This window comes from Carassius carassius, chromosome 42 (genome assembly GCF_963082965.1).
Source record: "Carassius carassius chromosome 42, fCarCar2.1, whole genome shotgun sequence".
NCBI classification, from domain to species: Eukaryota; Metazoa; Chordata; class Actinopteri; order Cypriniformes; family Cyprinidae; genus Carassius; species Carassius carassius.
In genome coordinates, this window is record NC_081796.1 from 23562872 (window position 1) to 23580516 (window position 17645).

A 17645-nucleotide genomic window follows, 5' to 3' on the forward strand; every position below is an offset into this window, starting at 1 on the left:
AACTGAGGGAGCAATTTGCCTACAACCATGTCCACAATGCTTTAAGGTCAACTCTAGCATGATTTTAACATCCACGTTGTGACCTGGGGAAGATGATCCACCTTAAGATAGGCTGTCCAAACCCATGAAATGATGCCACCAGCTGCAGTCTATTCTTAAACCCAGAGTTAGTCTACCATTACTCATCACTCATGTCATAATTGAGCGAGGCTTACTTAATTCCCCAGAACTCTTCATTCAGCTGATACTTGACACCACTTTCCTACACAAAAAATTTAATGTGAGAAAACAGTCAAAATTTTGTGGTCAGATCCTTGTTCTGCAAATAGCTGCTTCTCGATGCAATCTGTCAATTTAAAATCTGAGAACCCAAGATGTCACACTTAAAGGGATAGTTCAGCCAAAACCAAACCTTTATGGCTTTCTTTCTTCTGTCGAACACAAGAAGATATTTTGAATCGTGATTTTGTCCATACAACTGACACTTGTTTCAAAATATCTTTTTTTGTGTTCAACAGATGAAATGTCATACAGGTTTGGAGCGACATGAAAGTGAGTAAATAATCCCTTTAAGACATCAAGATCCGTTTTAAAATTGTAAAGATCCCCAAACTGGTTCAAACCTGAAGTCTTGACACATGATGCTAATGATTTCAAGATGTCACATTACAAAGTACTTGAACTGGATTCAATTAGATTACTCTGAGAGATTGTATGACTTAGTACAGGCCACATCTGAATTACTCGAGGTTTAACAACCAACTATACACCGTGTGTACAGCATGTGTACAACCAACAAAAATATCTGTAAGACAGAATTAAATTTTATTAAATCTACAGCACTGGACACAGTTTCACAGGTCATGCGATATGCAGTTCATAGAATTAAATTAATGTAAATAATCTTTCAACATTAACAAATCTGATAACATTAGAACATAAAAACTACAAACATTTCAACATTGATAAGATTAGCTAGTCAAACACGCATTTCATTCTCTGGAATTCCCTTCAAAAGAAACTGTAAACGTCATCACTTCGTCGGCGCACTTGTTCATGTCCAATTAAATTTGGTGTTCAGCTATGTTTGATTTGAGGAAATAAAAATCAAATCAAAGGGGCTGTTAAAGACAGTTCAGAGTTAATATTTTAAGTAAAGAAGCACATTCCATGAAAATCGAGGACGTCCGTTTTTGTGGTACAGTTTGTGTGCCGAGAGTTACATTTAACAATATGTGAAAATAACTGGTACCACAATCTAAAGGAAAAATAAAAACAAACAATCGACAAAAAAGAGCTGGCTTTTATCATTCATTTGACAGTGTTTGTCACTGACATCAAGTACCTAAATGTCCTGAAAGCAAGAAAACAATAAGGCACCATCCAATAAAATAAATTAAAATTTATAATGACCTTATTGTCTAGAGTCAAGAAAGCAAAAAAAAAACAAAAAAGCACATTTAATTTGTAATCCACTCGGTACAAAAAGTATAAAACAAATAAAATAAAAATAAGCTACATCATCCTTGAGGCGTTTGATGAAAAGTTCTGCTTTTGCCGTCTTCCACGATTGTTCTTAGGACATTTCCTATAAAAAAAAAATATATATATACAATTAGAAAATAGCTTTATTATATATACATTGTTATATTTTTTTATTTTAGAGAATTTCAAATTTAGCTTTTTTTTTCAAAATGTATAAATTGTATACATTTATATATATTTATAATTTTTATCTGATCAACCAAATGTTATTGTAGTGAAATGTTATCAATTTTTTTCCTCCAGCATTTACCTGGTAATACACATGACAACTGCCACAATAATGGCGATCTGCACGGCTCCAATGATAGCAGCTATGAGCACATAATGAAGTTTCTGACCGCTGGGTACTACATACAGGATGTTAAAGTCAGCGATCTCATCACACTGTGTCCCCGTGTAACCTGAATCACACCTGTGGAAATACAAGACACCACCTGAAACTCATTTTCCAACCAATGTCCTTTTTTAATGAACACCTGAAAGGATGCACACGGTTCTGTGCAATCAAATACAAGACGCTCACCGGCAGGAGGCGATGCCGAAATTCAATTCACACTGGCCATGAACACAGAAGTTGGCGTAGTCATCTGTGCAGGGAATGGGCATCCAGCCGTATCCTTTTTCTTCACCGGCTTTTGCTGGGTCTAAGAATACAACAATCATTTTTAAACTCCATTGCTGAAAGTAGCAGATTTAGCTTTGTTTTAACACTTAAGATTGAGGACTGCAGTTTATTAAGGGTATGTGACAGTTTGATGCATTTTTGAAGAAATGTTTCTTAAGCAGCAAATTGGCATATTAGAAAGATTTCTGAAAACTGGAGCAATGATGCTGAAAATTCAGCTTTGCATCACAGGAATAAATTACATTTTTAAATATATTTAAATAGAAAATAGTTTTTTTGTTGTTCATTAACTGTAACATATTTAACAATATTAAATTTTTTTTTTTATCTATGCTCCATTAAATAAATTCAGCCTTGGTGAGCATAAGAGAAATCTCTCTGAAATGCCTTCGGTTTTTGATTGAAATGACCAAACTCTTATTTTTCAGCCCCTCCCCTCCGACCATGTGACTCTTAGTCACTCTTTTCACTATCCAATCAATTCCAAGTGGATAGAACCATTTATTTTTCTCATTAGATATTCTCCACCGACCACCGTGAGATATTTCACATTATGGAAGTGATGATTAGAAATGAACTTACCAGTCGATTCTGGTTTGTATGGAAGTCCAGTTTTCTTAGCTTTGTCTTTATCTAAATGATAAAAACAAACAGAGATTGGCTTTGGTAGACAAACTATCTTTCCAAATCGAACGTAAAAAACCTGTGACTGTTTGGCTTGATGTATTATCTGCAGTGCTGTGACTGTGAAAGGATCTGACCTGGGCATCTCCCTAAATGTTTCACATCAATCTGTTCCTGCTTCATGCAGGACGCCTCTCGCACCAGGCAGGGGTTGTGGTAGGAGTTTCCATCTGTGCCACACACTGGATTCTCATTGTGCCCACTGCAGTCGATTTTACACGAACAGCTTCAACATTCAAAAAGAACAGCAGACAAATTTAAATGAATTGTGCTATGAATTATTCAAAGGCAAAACATTTAGCTGATACAGCATTATGTTTTTGATAAATCTTTAGTATGGAAGCTTGTTTCAAACACAGCATCAATTTTACTTTAAAAGGTAATCACAACTTTTTATCTCACAATTATGGCTTTTGTTTGTATCTCACAACTGTGCTATATAAACATACAATTCTGAAATGTGATATAAAAAGTCACGATTACCTTTTGTAATTTTCAAAACTGGCATATCTAAACTCAAAATTCAGAGAAAAGGTCAAACTTGTCAGATGTAAATTTGGGATTATGGGAAATTTGGTGAGAGTTCTGAGTTCATATTTTGCAACTCTGACTTTTTTTCTTTATTTTGATATAAAAAAGTCACAATTCCCTTTTTTTTAATTCTGTGGCAGAAATAGGCTTTCGTCAGTCAAGGCTATTATTGCTAACTAAAACATAAAATAAACATTTTATTAAAACAAAATATAAAAATAAAATCTAATTCAAAATATTAGCAATAACTATAATAGCATATCAGTACTACTAAAATAACACTAAGTTGTAGTAACTAAGTAGTAAATTTGGTCCCTATTAAAATCGGCTGTAAATCTGGCTCTACATCATCTGTCCTGTGTGATTGTCTCCCCCTGCTGGCTGATGTCACAGAACTCTAATTAGCTGTGAGTGTTTTGAGAGCTGATGTAGGATTCTTTTTCCCGAGCTCCTTGGAAGCTGCAGTGCTTCCTGGAGTTAGTCCATACTATTCATTAGCGCTTGGCATGAAAATTTAAAAGGACCTTGAACCAGGCAGAAAAACTTTTGATAAAAAATAGTTTTGCAATGCTTCCCCATCTCATGGGAGAAATTGTATTTTCTCGGCTTTGATAGAACTTTAACCCATCCGAAGTGCACACACACAGAGCAGTGAACACACACACACACACACTGTGAACACACACCCGGAGCAGTGGGCAGCCATTAATGCTGCGGCGCCCGGGGAGCAGTTGGGGGTTCGATGCCTTGCTCAAGGGCACCTAAGTCGTGGTATTGAAGGTGGAGAGAGTACTGTACATGCACTCCCCCCACCCACAATTCCTGCCAGCCCAAGACTAGAACTCACAACCCTTCGATTGGGAGTCCAACTCTCTAACCATTAGGCCACAACTTCCCAATATTTGTTTTCCAATATTCCAAAAAATAATAAATAAACTTCATTCATTCAAACATAAATTCATTTCCTTTAAAAAGCTGGCATGAAATAGCACAGGACTCATTCATTAACAACTCCTGGATACTCATAAATCTGGCCAGACAACATCATAAATACAGAAATCATAACGGAATTCATGCAGCACATACGTGTCCTCATCCTCTGCGTCTTCATCACATTCAGCACCGTACTTGCAGTTGCTGCATTTTGTGACTTTCTTGCCTGAATCTGTGCCTGATCCCTCATATTCTGTGAGACAGTGATAACACAAGTTAAATTAAGGTTATAAAAAAAATTAAAAAAAACATTTTATTACAGCATTATTATTAGCACTAAGGAACTCTCTGAATTTCTGTTCCTGCCTTATTTACGTTATACATTTTTACTGTATTTTTTTGTTCCTCTCTTATTTATGTTCCTCTCTTATTTATCCTTCACAGTTGTCCACCTGATTATAAATGAAGGCTTATTTTTTAATTAAAGGCACTTTGAAATACTTGAAATTGAAATATGAAACTTGAGTTGTGTTCCTGCAGTGGTCTGTAATTTGCTGTAATGACAGCTCTAGAGCGTCCCGTACACACAAGCCTTCATCTTTAAAACCCGCTCCAGGGGAGGTTCAAACCCAGCGCAGCGCCGGGTCACTCTTTTATCACAGAACTGGCAACTTCAGCATGATGGGGCTAAAAATAACATGTTTTGGCTGATCTACAGCGTTCCGAGTGATGGGAGGTGACTCGTTTCAGGGATAATTTGAAGTCTGTAGGTCAAAATCCCAGCTATGACCACGTTTCAATTTCCCTGATATAACTGTTGCTGCTTTATGGTCCGAAAAAAAAAAAAAAAAAAAAAAAACATTAGGAAAAGAAAACAAACCTCCATCTCCAGATCCTGAGCTGCTATCTGGAACAAGAAACAAGTAGGACTAATTATAACTTTCCATTTATAAATATATCAATAGTCCATACAGTGATAGCAGCAGCGCAGTAGTGCATAGTCCTTGCATTATGTATTATTAATGTGCATATCAAATTATTATGAGCCATGGCTTGTAATTTGTGGATGAAAAGTAATCAGGAGATTAATTAAAGCTAAAAATAAAGGTTGTCATGTATCAGATCACACTGCTCATAAGTCTATAATATAAAGCTTCTGCATACACACAGGATTTTAAATAGCATTCCTGGACCTCAGAAAAAACGATCTAATTTGTAAAAGTGGCTCATCTCTATGTTTCTTGAAGCCAATTTTGTCACAAGTGGCCCGTTAGAGGCCCATCAAAAATTGTATGCGAATTAATATCTTGATAATGTGCATAATTCATATACAAATAAATATAAAAATGTATTTTATTTAATGTACAAAATACAATAATGGTGCAACATTATGGAAAATGTCACTTAAAATGACAGAAAAGCCCTGAAATTCATAATGTTGAGTAAAAATAAAAAATCTATAAATAAATAAATAAATATATATATATATATACATAAACCAGCTACCCCAAAAAAATCCTCATCACAGACCAGTGGTGATTGTTGCAGCATCTTAAAATGCTTTTGATTTCAGGAAGTGAAGGAGATGGTCTGGACTTACCTGGATAGCAGGAGCCCTCGGAGGCCAGAGCGATGGATCTCTGCTGGTTACAGGCTGCTTGTTTCAGATAGCACTCGTTCTGATAGGTGTCTCCGTTTGAACCACACACAGGCACGTAGTTCTTAGAGCACTGCGGCAAACACAATACATGTGAGAGGCTTCTCAGATACAGCGAGAAATGTGTGGTTTCGAATGCAGTATTGAGTTCTGCCACTTCTGATTTTTTACATGAATATGTTTGAGATGGCTCATTGATCAATGATGGGTAAAATGAATGCAGGTAAATGCTTCAGCATTGATTCAGCATTATAATTTGAGTGATTTCCTGAAGCACAATCACAGAAAATTCAGAAGTGGACAGAAGCCATCAAACCAACAGTAAGTCCATGATAGGCTGTGAACTAAAGGAATAGTTTACCTAAAAATAAAAATTTGTACTCATCCTCAGGTCATCTAAGATGTAGATGAGTTTGTTTCTTCATCAGATTTGAATAATTATAACATTCGATCATTTGCTCACCAATGGATTCTCTGCAGTGAATGGGAGCCGTCAGAATGATAGTCCAAACAGCTGATAAAAAATTTACAGTAATCCACATCACTCCATTCCATCAGCTAATGTCTTGTGAAGTTAAAAGATGCATGTTTGTAAGAAACATATCCATCATTAATATGTTTCTAGCTTTAAAACATCACATCTGGCAAAAATACAAGTGCATAATCAATAATAACACTTCTTCCAGTGAAAAAAAAATTAAAAAATCAGTCCTCTGTTTTCCTCTCACATCATAATCCACCACCATATTTGTTTAGGACTGTTTTCACTTATAAATGGTGCGTGTATTCTGTGCATATTTCTGTCCTGATTTAGATAAGACAACTTTTCCCTGGAAAAAAATATATGGATAGAGGACTCATATTTTAGCCAGAAGTAGTGCTTTGAGGCTAAAATCATCTTAATTTTTTTCTTCAATCAACATTTTTTTTTTTACAAGCATGCAGGTTTTCAGTTCACAATATATTAATATACTGGAGTGGTGTGGATTACTTGTGGATTATTGTGATGTTCTTATCAGCAGTTTGGACTCTCATTCTGACGGCACCCATTTACTGCAGAGGATCCATTGGTGAGCAAGTTATGTAATGCAACATTTCTCCAAATCTGTTCTAATGAAGAAACAAATTCATCTACATTTCGGATGGCCTGAGAGCGAGTAGCTTCAGCAAATTTTCAAAAGGTTTTTGTTTTATAAAAACAAACATTGCAAAGTCATAAATGAAAGAAGTAAAATGTGTACCTCGAACTGGCATACGCATTTGATGTCACCACCGTTGTTTTGGCAGATGCCATTGAAACGGCACGTGGTGGCATCACACACACGCAGGTCACTCTTCTTCTCTGACAGATCTGACAATAAGACAAAACATTGACAAACTTTTTGATCTTGATCATATTGCAAGAAATGAAACCATTTTTATGCTTGTTTTTTTTTTTTTTTACTTTTCTCATGGAGCAAAATGCATGGAAGCCCTTTTATTCCACAGAAACTTCTGAGTTAATATTGCACAATTATTACTTTTTTCTATCAAAATTGCATGTTAATTGTGTTAAACAATGCCACTGACGCCCCTACTACAAGTTCAGGTGGCAGACAAATGTCTGTGTTTAATGAGTCTACGTGTTCTTATGTTGTGTTAATGAGGGTCCATATGAATGTTCACCCATATACCATTAACCTGCCTTCTATATTTGGAAGCAGGAAGTTACTTTAAAGTTAAAATTCTAGTCCAGGATCAGCTTCATCCACCCAATATCAAAGCTGTGATAAATACTGATCTGAAATCAGACTGCTGCCTTGGAGAGAGCATGTGTCCAACACATTTCAGACTACTAGCTGTGAGTAGAAGCCTATTAACAGAAATTAAGCAGTGCCAGCTGCTCCATCTGACACACAGCTGGGACTCACAAACCTTTGAAACGGGGTTCAAAAATTGTTCACCCAACAATGAAGCATCTGTGATTATTTATTTACCCTCATGATGTTTCAAGCCTGTATGACTTTCTTTCTTCTGTGGAACATACAGATATTTTGAAAAATGCCTCTGTGTTTTGTCTTCCAGTGATGTTTTGGAATCCAATAAAAAAATAAAAATAAAAACTTCATTTATGCTCAACAGAAAAAAGACTTACAGGTTTGGAATGACATATTACCACTGAATATACATTTAAAAACCCAGATATACCTTGGAAACCCTGGACAATCACAGCCCATATTATAACATGGTACTATTTATAGTAACTTACAGTTCAGTGTAAACACAGTTGTGTATGAATATATTAAAATGGTATCATGATGATACAGAATAAAGCTCAATGGTATTGTGAACAGGTTTTATACCCATCCGTCTATTAAAAAGAAATGAATACTTTTATTCAGAAAGGATGCATTAAATTAATTAAATAAGACAATAAAGACGACAGATTTCAGTTTCAAATAAATCCTAATCATTCAAATGTTCTATTCATAAAGGTATCAGCATTGATAATACTAAGAAATGTTTCTTGAGCAATAAATCAGCAAATCAGCAGCATAATTACTGAAGGATCATGGAAGACTGAAGACTGGAGAAATGATGCTGAAAATTCAGCTTTGATCACAGGAATAAATTGCATTTTAAAATATATTCAAACAGAAAACAATTATTTTAAATTGTAATGACATTTCACATTATTACAGTGTATTTGATCAGATATACCATAATAATGTAAATTATTATTACAATTTAAAATAGATCAATTTGATCAAATAAATACTGTTTCAAAGCAAAATAAAATTGTGTATTATAGTCAATGAATGGGTGTGTTATATTACATGAATTTCAAAATGTAAAATTTTGTATTAACTCTGAGTTTTAAAGTAGCTCTATGAAAATAAAGCACTTCAAAGCAAGCTAGGTATAATAACCATTCTTGCTGTTATCCCCAGGATATGTTTTAAATTAAAAACAAAGCACCTCAAAGCAGGTCATTTTTTATGCAAATGCAGGGCAGCGGGCAGCAGTAAACCTCGTGTAAATGCAGGCAGGTGAGACGAGGCACAAGACAACCCACTAATGAGAAGCAGACACTTAAAGCCACTACAGACGCTTCCTGGCATTCGGCCGAGTCATGGGTGTATTAAGAAAACTGCTTGAATGCTGCGGCCACAGAAACCCAGCCAAGTGGTTTCGTAGAAAAGAAGTGTTCCAATCAAACCAATGCACAGACTTCGAACGAGAAGTTTGGAGGAGCAGCTTTGGAAGTTAATAAGGCTGTTTAAATGAGATGAGAGGTTAATCTGTGGAGGTGTTATAGATGAAGTGTTGGGTCTGGCACATGTGGGAATAGAACCACTGATAACAAATACACTGTCAAAGCAAACTGGATTTCACAGCCTGAGTACAGTAATGCATGTACAGTAATAACAGATTTAAAAGCAATGAGGAATGCTATGTTCACACACAAACACTTGATTAATAACAGTACATTAGGCCAAATGTTTTGTATTACAAGTCTTCTGAAAAGTTGTGATTAAATATGCAAATGAGGTATTTTCAAAATAAATATGCGCTCATTTGCATACTTTTCTAAACAATGGATAAAGCCAGATTCAAGTCTTGTTAGTCTTTATACATAAGAGATACAGGTTTTTACAGAGGATTTTGGATATCTCACATTTGTAGGTGTAAAATGTTCTATAAATTAAGTCAAATTACACATGAACAAATCTCTTCAGAATATAGACAGGAATAAAACTGTAAAGTTCGGTTCAGGAGAAAAAAAAAGTGTTAAGGAATTTAAAAATATATATTCTGCATGATGAGAAACTAAACTATACCAGGACATTAACCAACTGTAATGCATATCTCACTTATGTTCCCTTTTAAGGGGCACTGCCTGACAGAAACAAAACATCTCCTCTCGCACTCTGACATATGGTATCAACATGAGCATGCATAAAGACACAAAGACGCATTAAAAAATAAATATGATATAGGACATCCTTCATAAACACAAGAAGGAAGGACAATGTGACATCTGAGAGATGGTATCAAATGACAATATCATGGTACTTTGATATATACCATGGTAGGAAATTATATATAATATTATATTTTTATTTTTTAAATATACCGTTATATTCATTTATATTATATTTGCCATGGTATATGTCCAAAACGCCATGGTTGACCATGTCTAAAAGAACAACAACAAAAAGTATTAGACTATTACAGTAGTACAAGTTTCAAAAAACAGTCATTTTTGGGTGAACTATCCCTTTATGTTCCATAGCAGGTTGAGCAATATTAGCCTTTTAATATATTAGTTCAGTTTTCAACCGAAAACTATGCTATAGTATTAATTTTACAATTAGGACATTCATGCTAGTCTGATTAATATTTACAAAACAAATTTCTCAGAACTCACTGAGACATATCCCCACTCCAGTAAGACCTAACCTTCAAAACTAACCTGATTCAACTCCTAGTTCCTTCATGGGATGTTCCTTAAACGTCCCTCATCTGAACTGACCCATTTCCAACTGCAGATCTCCAAACAAACACAAAGCACAAATTGTGTGGGGCAGAGGGGAGACCCAGATCTCACAGTGCACAAAGATAATCAGAGCAGCGACGGAAATCAATGCCGTTTGAAAGATAAGGACATCAGTCCATTGCCTGTAGCCCATCCGCTCGAGACCAGTCGATACTCATCATCTCCTCAATGGGTCAACAGACCCTGCAAAGTGTCTCTTATAAAAAGAAGGAAGCTGTGACATTATAGCTCAACTTTGGGCACTCATTCCCATTTCAAGGCCCTTTAACTGCATCTTATGCAAGTTTCTTTTCTCCTTCTTCAACAGCTCATAACATTTCACAGATTAGAGACATTTTTGAAAGAAGTTCAATGTAAATATGAGTCTAAAGGGAGCTGTGCTGCTTTTGCCATGTTATGCAAATGCAACTTTAATGACACGGCTAGCCCGGCAACATAAACCAGCCTGAACATTATGAACATTCAAGCATGACTTTTCAGCAGGGATTCTTGTGCAGTCCAGCGCTGCGAATACAGCATAAAAGCACAGCATGTGGTAAGAGTTGGGTCAAAATATACCTTTACATGCAATTATGGCAAAGTATGTATTAAATTAAAATGATGGTTTTCACAAAAAACAGCACAAATGTTTTCAACATAATAAGAAGAAATAATAATAAGATTTCAAGTTTTCAGTTCAAATAAATGCTAATCATTTGAATGTTCTGTTCATGGGCTGTGCTTGAACTGTACAACTGTAAACTACTGCGAGGGACCAGAGCATTACATGAGTTTTCTCCATTGTGTAATGCCTCTTTGCCTCTGGCATATCAGGAACACGCTCCAAAAAAAAAAAAAAAAAAAATTATATATATACACACTAAGAGGCATATACTAAGACTGTTATAGCACAGAAGAGAGATGGGTAAAGTTTAAGTTAAGAGACACTTAAAGCTACTTCAAAGTAGCAAAATGTATCACTTTTGGTTTGAGGGTTGCAGTGAAACTGAGTTTCTTGCTGTTGTTAATGAGTCCAAACCAGAATCCACTGCAGTTGACTTGTACTGTTCTAATTAGATCAGCCAGGTCTTTGAGATCAAACAAGCCATGATACGGATCTCTTAGTCTAATGTTGTGAGATCAAAGATTCAAAGATATGAAGCTATGAGCCATTACTGTGAAGGAGTTCAACGTTTGTACAGTCTAGTGGTCAGGAACAACCGCTGCTTTGATCTGCAAGATGGTTAGTAACATTAATTTAAAGTGATAAACTTGGTTTAACCTCAGTTTGGCAGTGAATTATTTGGAGAAATATATCTTCTAACATCTTAAATGTATTTCACCGCAATCCCAACAGGCTATAGTCTTGTGGTAAAGAATACCACAACTATATATACAACCTATATTCATTAACTAGAGGTAGGAACCGGTTCTTCTGAAGTATGCGAGGAGAACTTTAACCATCAAAATGATGGTTTAACTACAGATGAAGAAGGAAACAAAAGCCCTACCAGCATGGTCCATTTAGCAGTGTCTGTGGGTGGGAGTAATTGTGGTTTACTGTGGGCTGGGCCTCTTCGAAGGCACCATCTGTGAAGGGTTCCTTAAAATAATTGCCTCTTAATTATTCGCCGGTGTGCAACTGACAGAATCCTCAAGCATGACATCAGAGTTGAGTACTTTAGGACCAAAACACACCTTGATGGTACGATGCAAAATGTTTCATGACAAAAACATGTCATACTAAAGCGAAGTACAAGAAATATCTTAAATGAGCACATCCAAAAAATTGAAAGATGATTATTTGTTTTAAGGGATGCCACAGAGAGAACCATTTTCCCTAAAGAACTTAAACATTTTTATTTAGTGTAAGGGAAATTTTAATAATCTAAAAAACATTAAAAGGAAAAGTAAGAAAGTCCCTGTTCGCGAGGAAGTACTTTTTCAAAGTTCTGGAACTTTTGGGGGCAGGACTTAAGTGCTGAATTTCTGAAAATGTGCTTCGCTGATTTCGGAGACGATCAGCTCCACGCGATCAGCGGGCGCTCAGTGCTCATGTTTACCAATGAGAGCAGCCTCAACTCAGCTAGATCTTCCAGATATTTGCCACTGGCTCCAATGTCTCTTTAGTGGATAAACATAAGATATAATTTGTTTTGGGTAGATCTTAACAGGTAATTTTTGGTCTTTATTCTATTAATCTAGTAATATTTTAAAATGAAAAGGAAAACAGGAAATGTTTGATATAATATTCTGTTTCATTGTAATGTATGTTAAGTTCCCTGAACCACATTTCTGTGGCTATTATTGTTTAAATGAAAATGAAAAGGGGCAGTGGTGTTTGATAAATTTCGTCTTATTGTAAATACAGTGAGGAAAATTGCAGTAGCCAAGGTGAGCTGACTGATGTTATCAAGTACACTGTTGTTTGCAGAATTACAGGGTGCAGAAATTACACATTTCACCCTTTAAACCAGCTGAAGAACTACATTCGATCTGCTTAAACATTTTCAGCTTACATTCTGCTAAGCACAGCACAATATTTTGTTGTCTAAAACAGAAAGCCACCAAGGATGGGCTAAAATAGCGCAACAACACGCAGGGTGAACATATAGCCTTAAATGGGCTCACGCCCGCTGCATGCACACACATGCATTATGCAAAGCTTTGCAATACCGCTTCCCTCCGGTCAACCCCTCGCCCTGTCACGGTGGACGCCATTGATTTCAGACCTATGGGCTGCTGGGAACCTATGTGCATAAAGCATCTCTCTCGCACTGGAGTGATTTAGAGGCCGTTTGTCTGTTCAATGGAAAGCCATTAAATTGACTGATGAGAATAAGAGTTGGTTTTTCATATCCAGCCTTGCTTTAGAACCCCAGCATCCTTGAATACAAAACGGCAGCTGAATGCCAATTGATATTCTCTCAGATGAGTACGCTTTGTGTTGTGGGCGATGCATGTTTCAAGAGTGGTCTGGAAATGGGCTGAAGAGTACTTAAAGAAATCATCCTATGCAGCTTCAGAGATTCTCCATTCTCTGTCCAGATCAGACAAATATTCGTGCTCTGATTGGTAAGTGCACAGGATGGACTCAACATTAAATGCTATTTAAAACACATTATCTAATGACATCACCTAAAATTCAAATGGAATATTTAAAGAATAGTAGATTAGATAGAAATTAGAAACACTTAAAGTAAACAACTGAAGTTTCTGTTCTCTTGCTTATGTCAAGAGATTGATGTCATTTTGGGTCACAGAATAACAATGGTATGCATGTACGTCGACTTCTATGCATAAATACAAATAAATATTATATTTTCTGTAATTTATGTCACTTGGTAGTATACTAATATGATATATGGCCCAATTTCTTTAGGCTGGTAAATTAAATTAGTGTTATTTATAACAATAAATTTTACTCAAAATTGTTCTTTTCCTATTCCGCTCACGCCAGGTTAATAATTTAGCATATTTTTGAGTCTAAGCAGATCACAATAACAATATTTTTCACACAAAAGGATTGTTTTACTTTTTTTTGCTATGCTAAACAAACTTCGAAACTGAGTTGCATCACCAATTCAATATAACAATTAAGCTCCTGAAGCAAAACCGCTCTTCTAAATCAGGTAAGCAATTTGATATTTATATAAAGATATGAGGGGGAAATAAATGCATTCTAATGTATCATTTCCTGACAAGTAAAAGCAATAAATAAAAGCTGAAATGCAAGCATAAATATTGATTAAGTGAGATCCAGGATCAAATTCCAGGAACATCATCAATACAGAAATCACAGAATGCAAAAACTAACACAACAATTAAATGCAATTTCCTCAAGGTTGACAACTTTGTCGACTTGCCAAAATACATCTAGCACTGCACTTGGCCCTTTAATAAAAGAAACAACATTAACACAGCGGTCAAAAATAGCATGTCTAGTGAATAAGTGACACTAAGGAGAAGGGCATCAATGAAGGGTGCTTTTCTGCTTGTGGTCAGTACTATCCCAACTGCTGAGGGCAATTTGGATGCCCCTGAGACTTGCTCCATTGTGTTCCTGCCTTTTACAAAACCAGCCCGTTGCTTATGAAGAACAGCCACCGATTAAACTACTGGTGCCTGGAGCTTTGAATCTGAAAACAGTGGCGCACAATGGCCGCTATTGTCAGCTGCTTTTCCTTCTATTAATTCTAGGTGACAAAAAGGGTGTCAGGATTTTAAAAAGAAAAGACAGCGAGGGGAAAGAAGCCCATCTGGAGAGTTTACATTATATATAATGACCCAAAAGCCAGAGATGAGCATTGTGTTAAAAGGTTACGTTTTAAACGCCTATACTTATTTTTAATACTTCACATGCAGTCAGTGCATAAAAAGTCATCAGGTTTAAGCATACTAGTTGAATCAACAGGCCTAAAATGTGCAGTTATATCGGTCTTTACCATTCTTACAAACAAGTTAAAGCTTTATACATTTGCCAATATCCTAAAAATCACCAAATGTTGCAATTCAACTGCCATGACAAGGCATTAACTGCACTAATCTTTAAGACAATTACTTGGATACGGTTGGAAACATCCATTGTCCAATCTATAGGACAATGAGCATGTGTTTATAAAGGTCTGGAAGGACATACAAAACAATAATTATGATCACAACACCTTTTCAAATGGGCCTCGAGCCTGAAAGCCCCCCATTGGTCGCCATACGGGACAGTATATGGACAGCGGGGCTCACTGTTGCCTTCCCAAAACACATGCATGTGGCTCTAAACATAACAACTGACCTATCCTTGGTTAGGAATAACTATACACAAAGCTATAAAAACCCCAACAGAATCTCATTTATTGAAAGCACTTTCCTTAGTTGAAAAGAATTTGTGGTTACCACAGACCCTGATCTGATGATAGTGATGGTATAGGGTGGGGTTCACGCTTCCCTTTATATTGTCTCACCTGATCTGGTGCACCAAAAGATGGATGCTTTACGCCAGCCCATTCAAAAGTGAGGTAATGTTTGCACACAATTCAGAATAACCCCATGCATCAGATTATTTGACAGGAACACATTGGTAATTTTAGCATCCCTACACTGCCTGCATCTCGTAAGCCTACAGAGGCCATGCTTGAATCTCCATCTTCAACAAATGTGTAATATCTGCAACAAGGATACAAAGTGAGCATGCTTTGATTTTCATGCAACATATTCAAATGTGAGGGCATAACGTTACCTAAGCAGCCTTTGCCGGACACACAATCAGGGTTCTGCGGGTAGGATGCCTGGACAGATCCCAGCGCTGGACAGAGGATGATGGTCAACAGGCAGAACACAGACAGGTCTGGTCGGGTCCACCTTACAAGCCCGGTGCCCACCAACATGATGTATCTGTCTCTCCTCTTTGACCTGTTAAATAAAGGTACAGGGGAACAAAAGAGAAGCAAGCTGTGCAGGATGCGGAAAATATCCCTTTTAAAACGTGTTTGTGTCCCAGGAAGGCCAGCTGAGCCTTATGAGCATCACTCCGGTTAAAAACAACGGTCCATTTCACTCAGAGGCACATTTGCGGGGATTCGCTGCTGAGCTCTTGTGCGTCTCAATAACAGCTCGCGGACGCCTCTCGGTCTGTCTTTGTGTGCATCTCTCGCGCGTATGTTTTTTTTTTTTTTTTTTTTTGCTAGTTGTGAGGGGAAAGACGACGCGTATCGACTGTTTCCGTCTTTTAGTAATCGTTCGTCCTCGGTTCTCTTTGCTATCCTTTCGTGTCCGGGCAATTTTGAGATTCTCCTTGCCCAAAATCCCAACAACAAAGGGACGGTACGGATGGGTTGCAGTCACGTGACTCCTGAACCACCTCCTCCCCCAATTCCCGGAGGAAATGCAGGACCCCTGAAAATCTGCAAGGCTACAGTTGGGTCATTATTAGGATGCAGTTCATCTTCAGGTGGCGGTCAATTGTGGCTCAATCAGTCGCGTGGGGTGGGAATGAGTTTATTAGGCTAATATCTATCTATCTATCCATCCATCCATCTATCTATAGACAAATATTATTCACATGTATACACATATTTAGCCACGGTTAAAGTTATTCATGCTGAATTGCATGATAAATGTTTTGATTTGGTGACAGTCATAATGATGCACTGAGACATGCATCAGCAGTGCTTTTACTCACCTCAAATGTTTTAAATCTATAGTCATAAATTTCAGTCATTTTCAACTATTAACTCTGAAAAGCAGATTAATGGATTATGTCCCCCGGATGCACTAAATGTCATCCATGTAATTGTGGCCTATTATGATGTTTTACACTGTTTAATGACAGTTCCACACATGAGGGTCCATTAAAGGATCAAAATACAAACAATGCAGTAATATGCAGTAAATCTTGAAATGTGGCGTATGGATTAACATTTATGTATAAATATATGTATGTAATTGCCCCATATCTAAATGTGTGCTGTGCTGCAGGGCTATTAATCATAATTTGGTCTGGATGGCCCAGATGCACTAGCGGTGTCAATACTGATCCCGAGGCCACACGAGAACACTATTGATCTCACAGACAGACATTTAACAGATTGACTTACCAAAACCAGACAGTCGCTGCAGCTCAACCAGAAGTATGTGAGCTGTTTCTGTTCCTCCAAACTATCCAGAACAAACTCCAGAATGAGTTCTTTATTTCGTAGTGAGGAGATGTGTCAAACCGAATCGGCTCACAGTTGCATCAGTGAGCTTGGACATCTTGGATTGGTTCAGTTTAAAGATGTGAGTAGCCTTTATACTGCTTGAGTGCTTGTATTTGGAACTGTCTAAAGTTGCAACAAAATCTTTGTTGTTAAACTTGAACCAAATGACACTGCAGCTGGAAATGTAATTGAGCATCATAAGGTCATCAACTATGTAAAAACTCTTTCAGGTTTGATTTTGTAGTTTTTATGTTATGATTCATTTATCAGATTGTCAAATAACCTTAATAGCATCCATTGATTTTTTTTTTAAATGTAGCCTGATTTTAGCAGCATGTACACTTTCTAGTGCATATAGTGCACACTCATTTTCATTCATTTCAATGTCATTCTTCGGTTCATATTGATCTATATTATATAATAATATGCAATAAAGGGATACATTACCCCCCCCCCCCC

General features: G+C 36.7%; 1 protein-coding gene across 1 annotated transcript; it reads right to left on the reverse strand.

Annotated features, from left to right (window-relative positions):
* Positions 1 to 808: 808 nt before the first annotated feature.
* On the reverse strand, positions 809 to 16376 carry tmeff1b (transmembrane protein with EGF-like and two follistatin-like domains 1b). Its single transcript, XM_059535197.1, has 10 exons — positions 15728 to 16376; positions 7217 to 7326; positions 5919 to 6048; positions 5199 to 5225; positions 4472 to 4571; positions 2932 to 3080; positions 2753 to 2803; positions 2069 to 2189; positions 1796 to 1957; positions 809 to 1588 (listed from the first exon to the last, which is right to left on the reverse strand). Exons 1-10 carry the CDS (start codon positions 15873 to 15875, stop codon positions 1516 to 1518), a joined length of 1071 nt encoding a protein of 356 aa, XP_059391180.1. The 5' UTR covers positions 15876 to 16376; the 3' UTR covers positions 809 to 1515.
* Between the last annotated feature and the right edge of the window lie 1269 nt (positions 16377 to 17645).

Bases quoted from the DNA above. Each gene is read 5' to 3' on its own strand.
- tmeff1b (XM_059535197.1), bottom strand. From the start codon at position 15,875: ATGTTGGTGGGCACCGGGCTTGTAAGGTGGACCCGACCAGACCTGTCT. The intron at 7,327-15,727 runs GTAACGTTATGC...TCTTATTGTCAG, and splicing joins GTCCGGCAAAGGCTGCTTAG to ATCTGTCAGAGAAGAAGAGT. The intron at 5,226-5,918 runs GTAAGTCCAGAC...TTCTTGTTCCAG, and splicing joins CGAGGGCTCCTGCTATCCAG to ATAGCAGCTCAGGATCTGGA.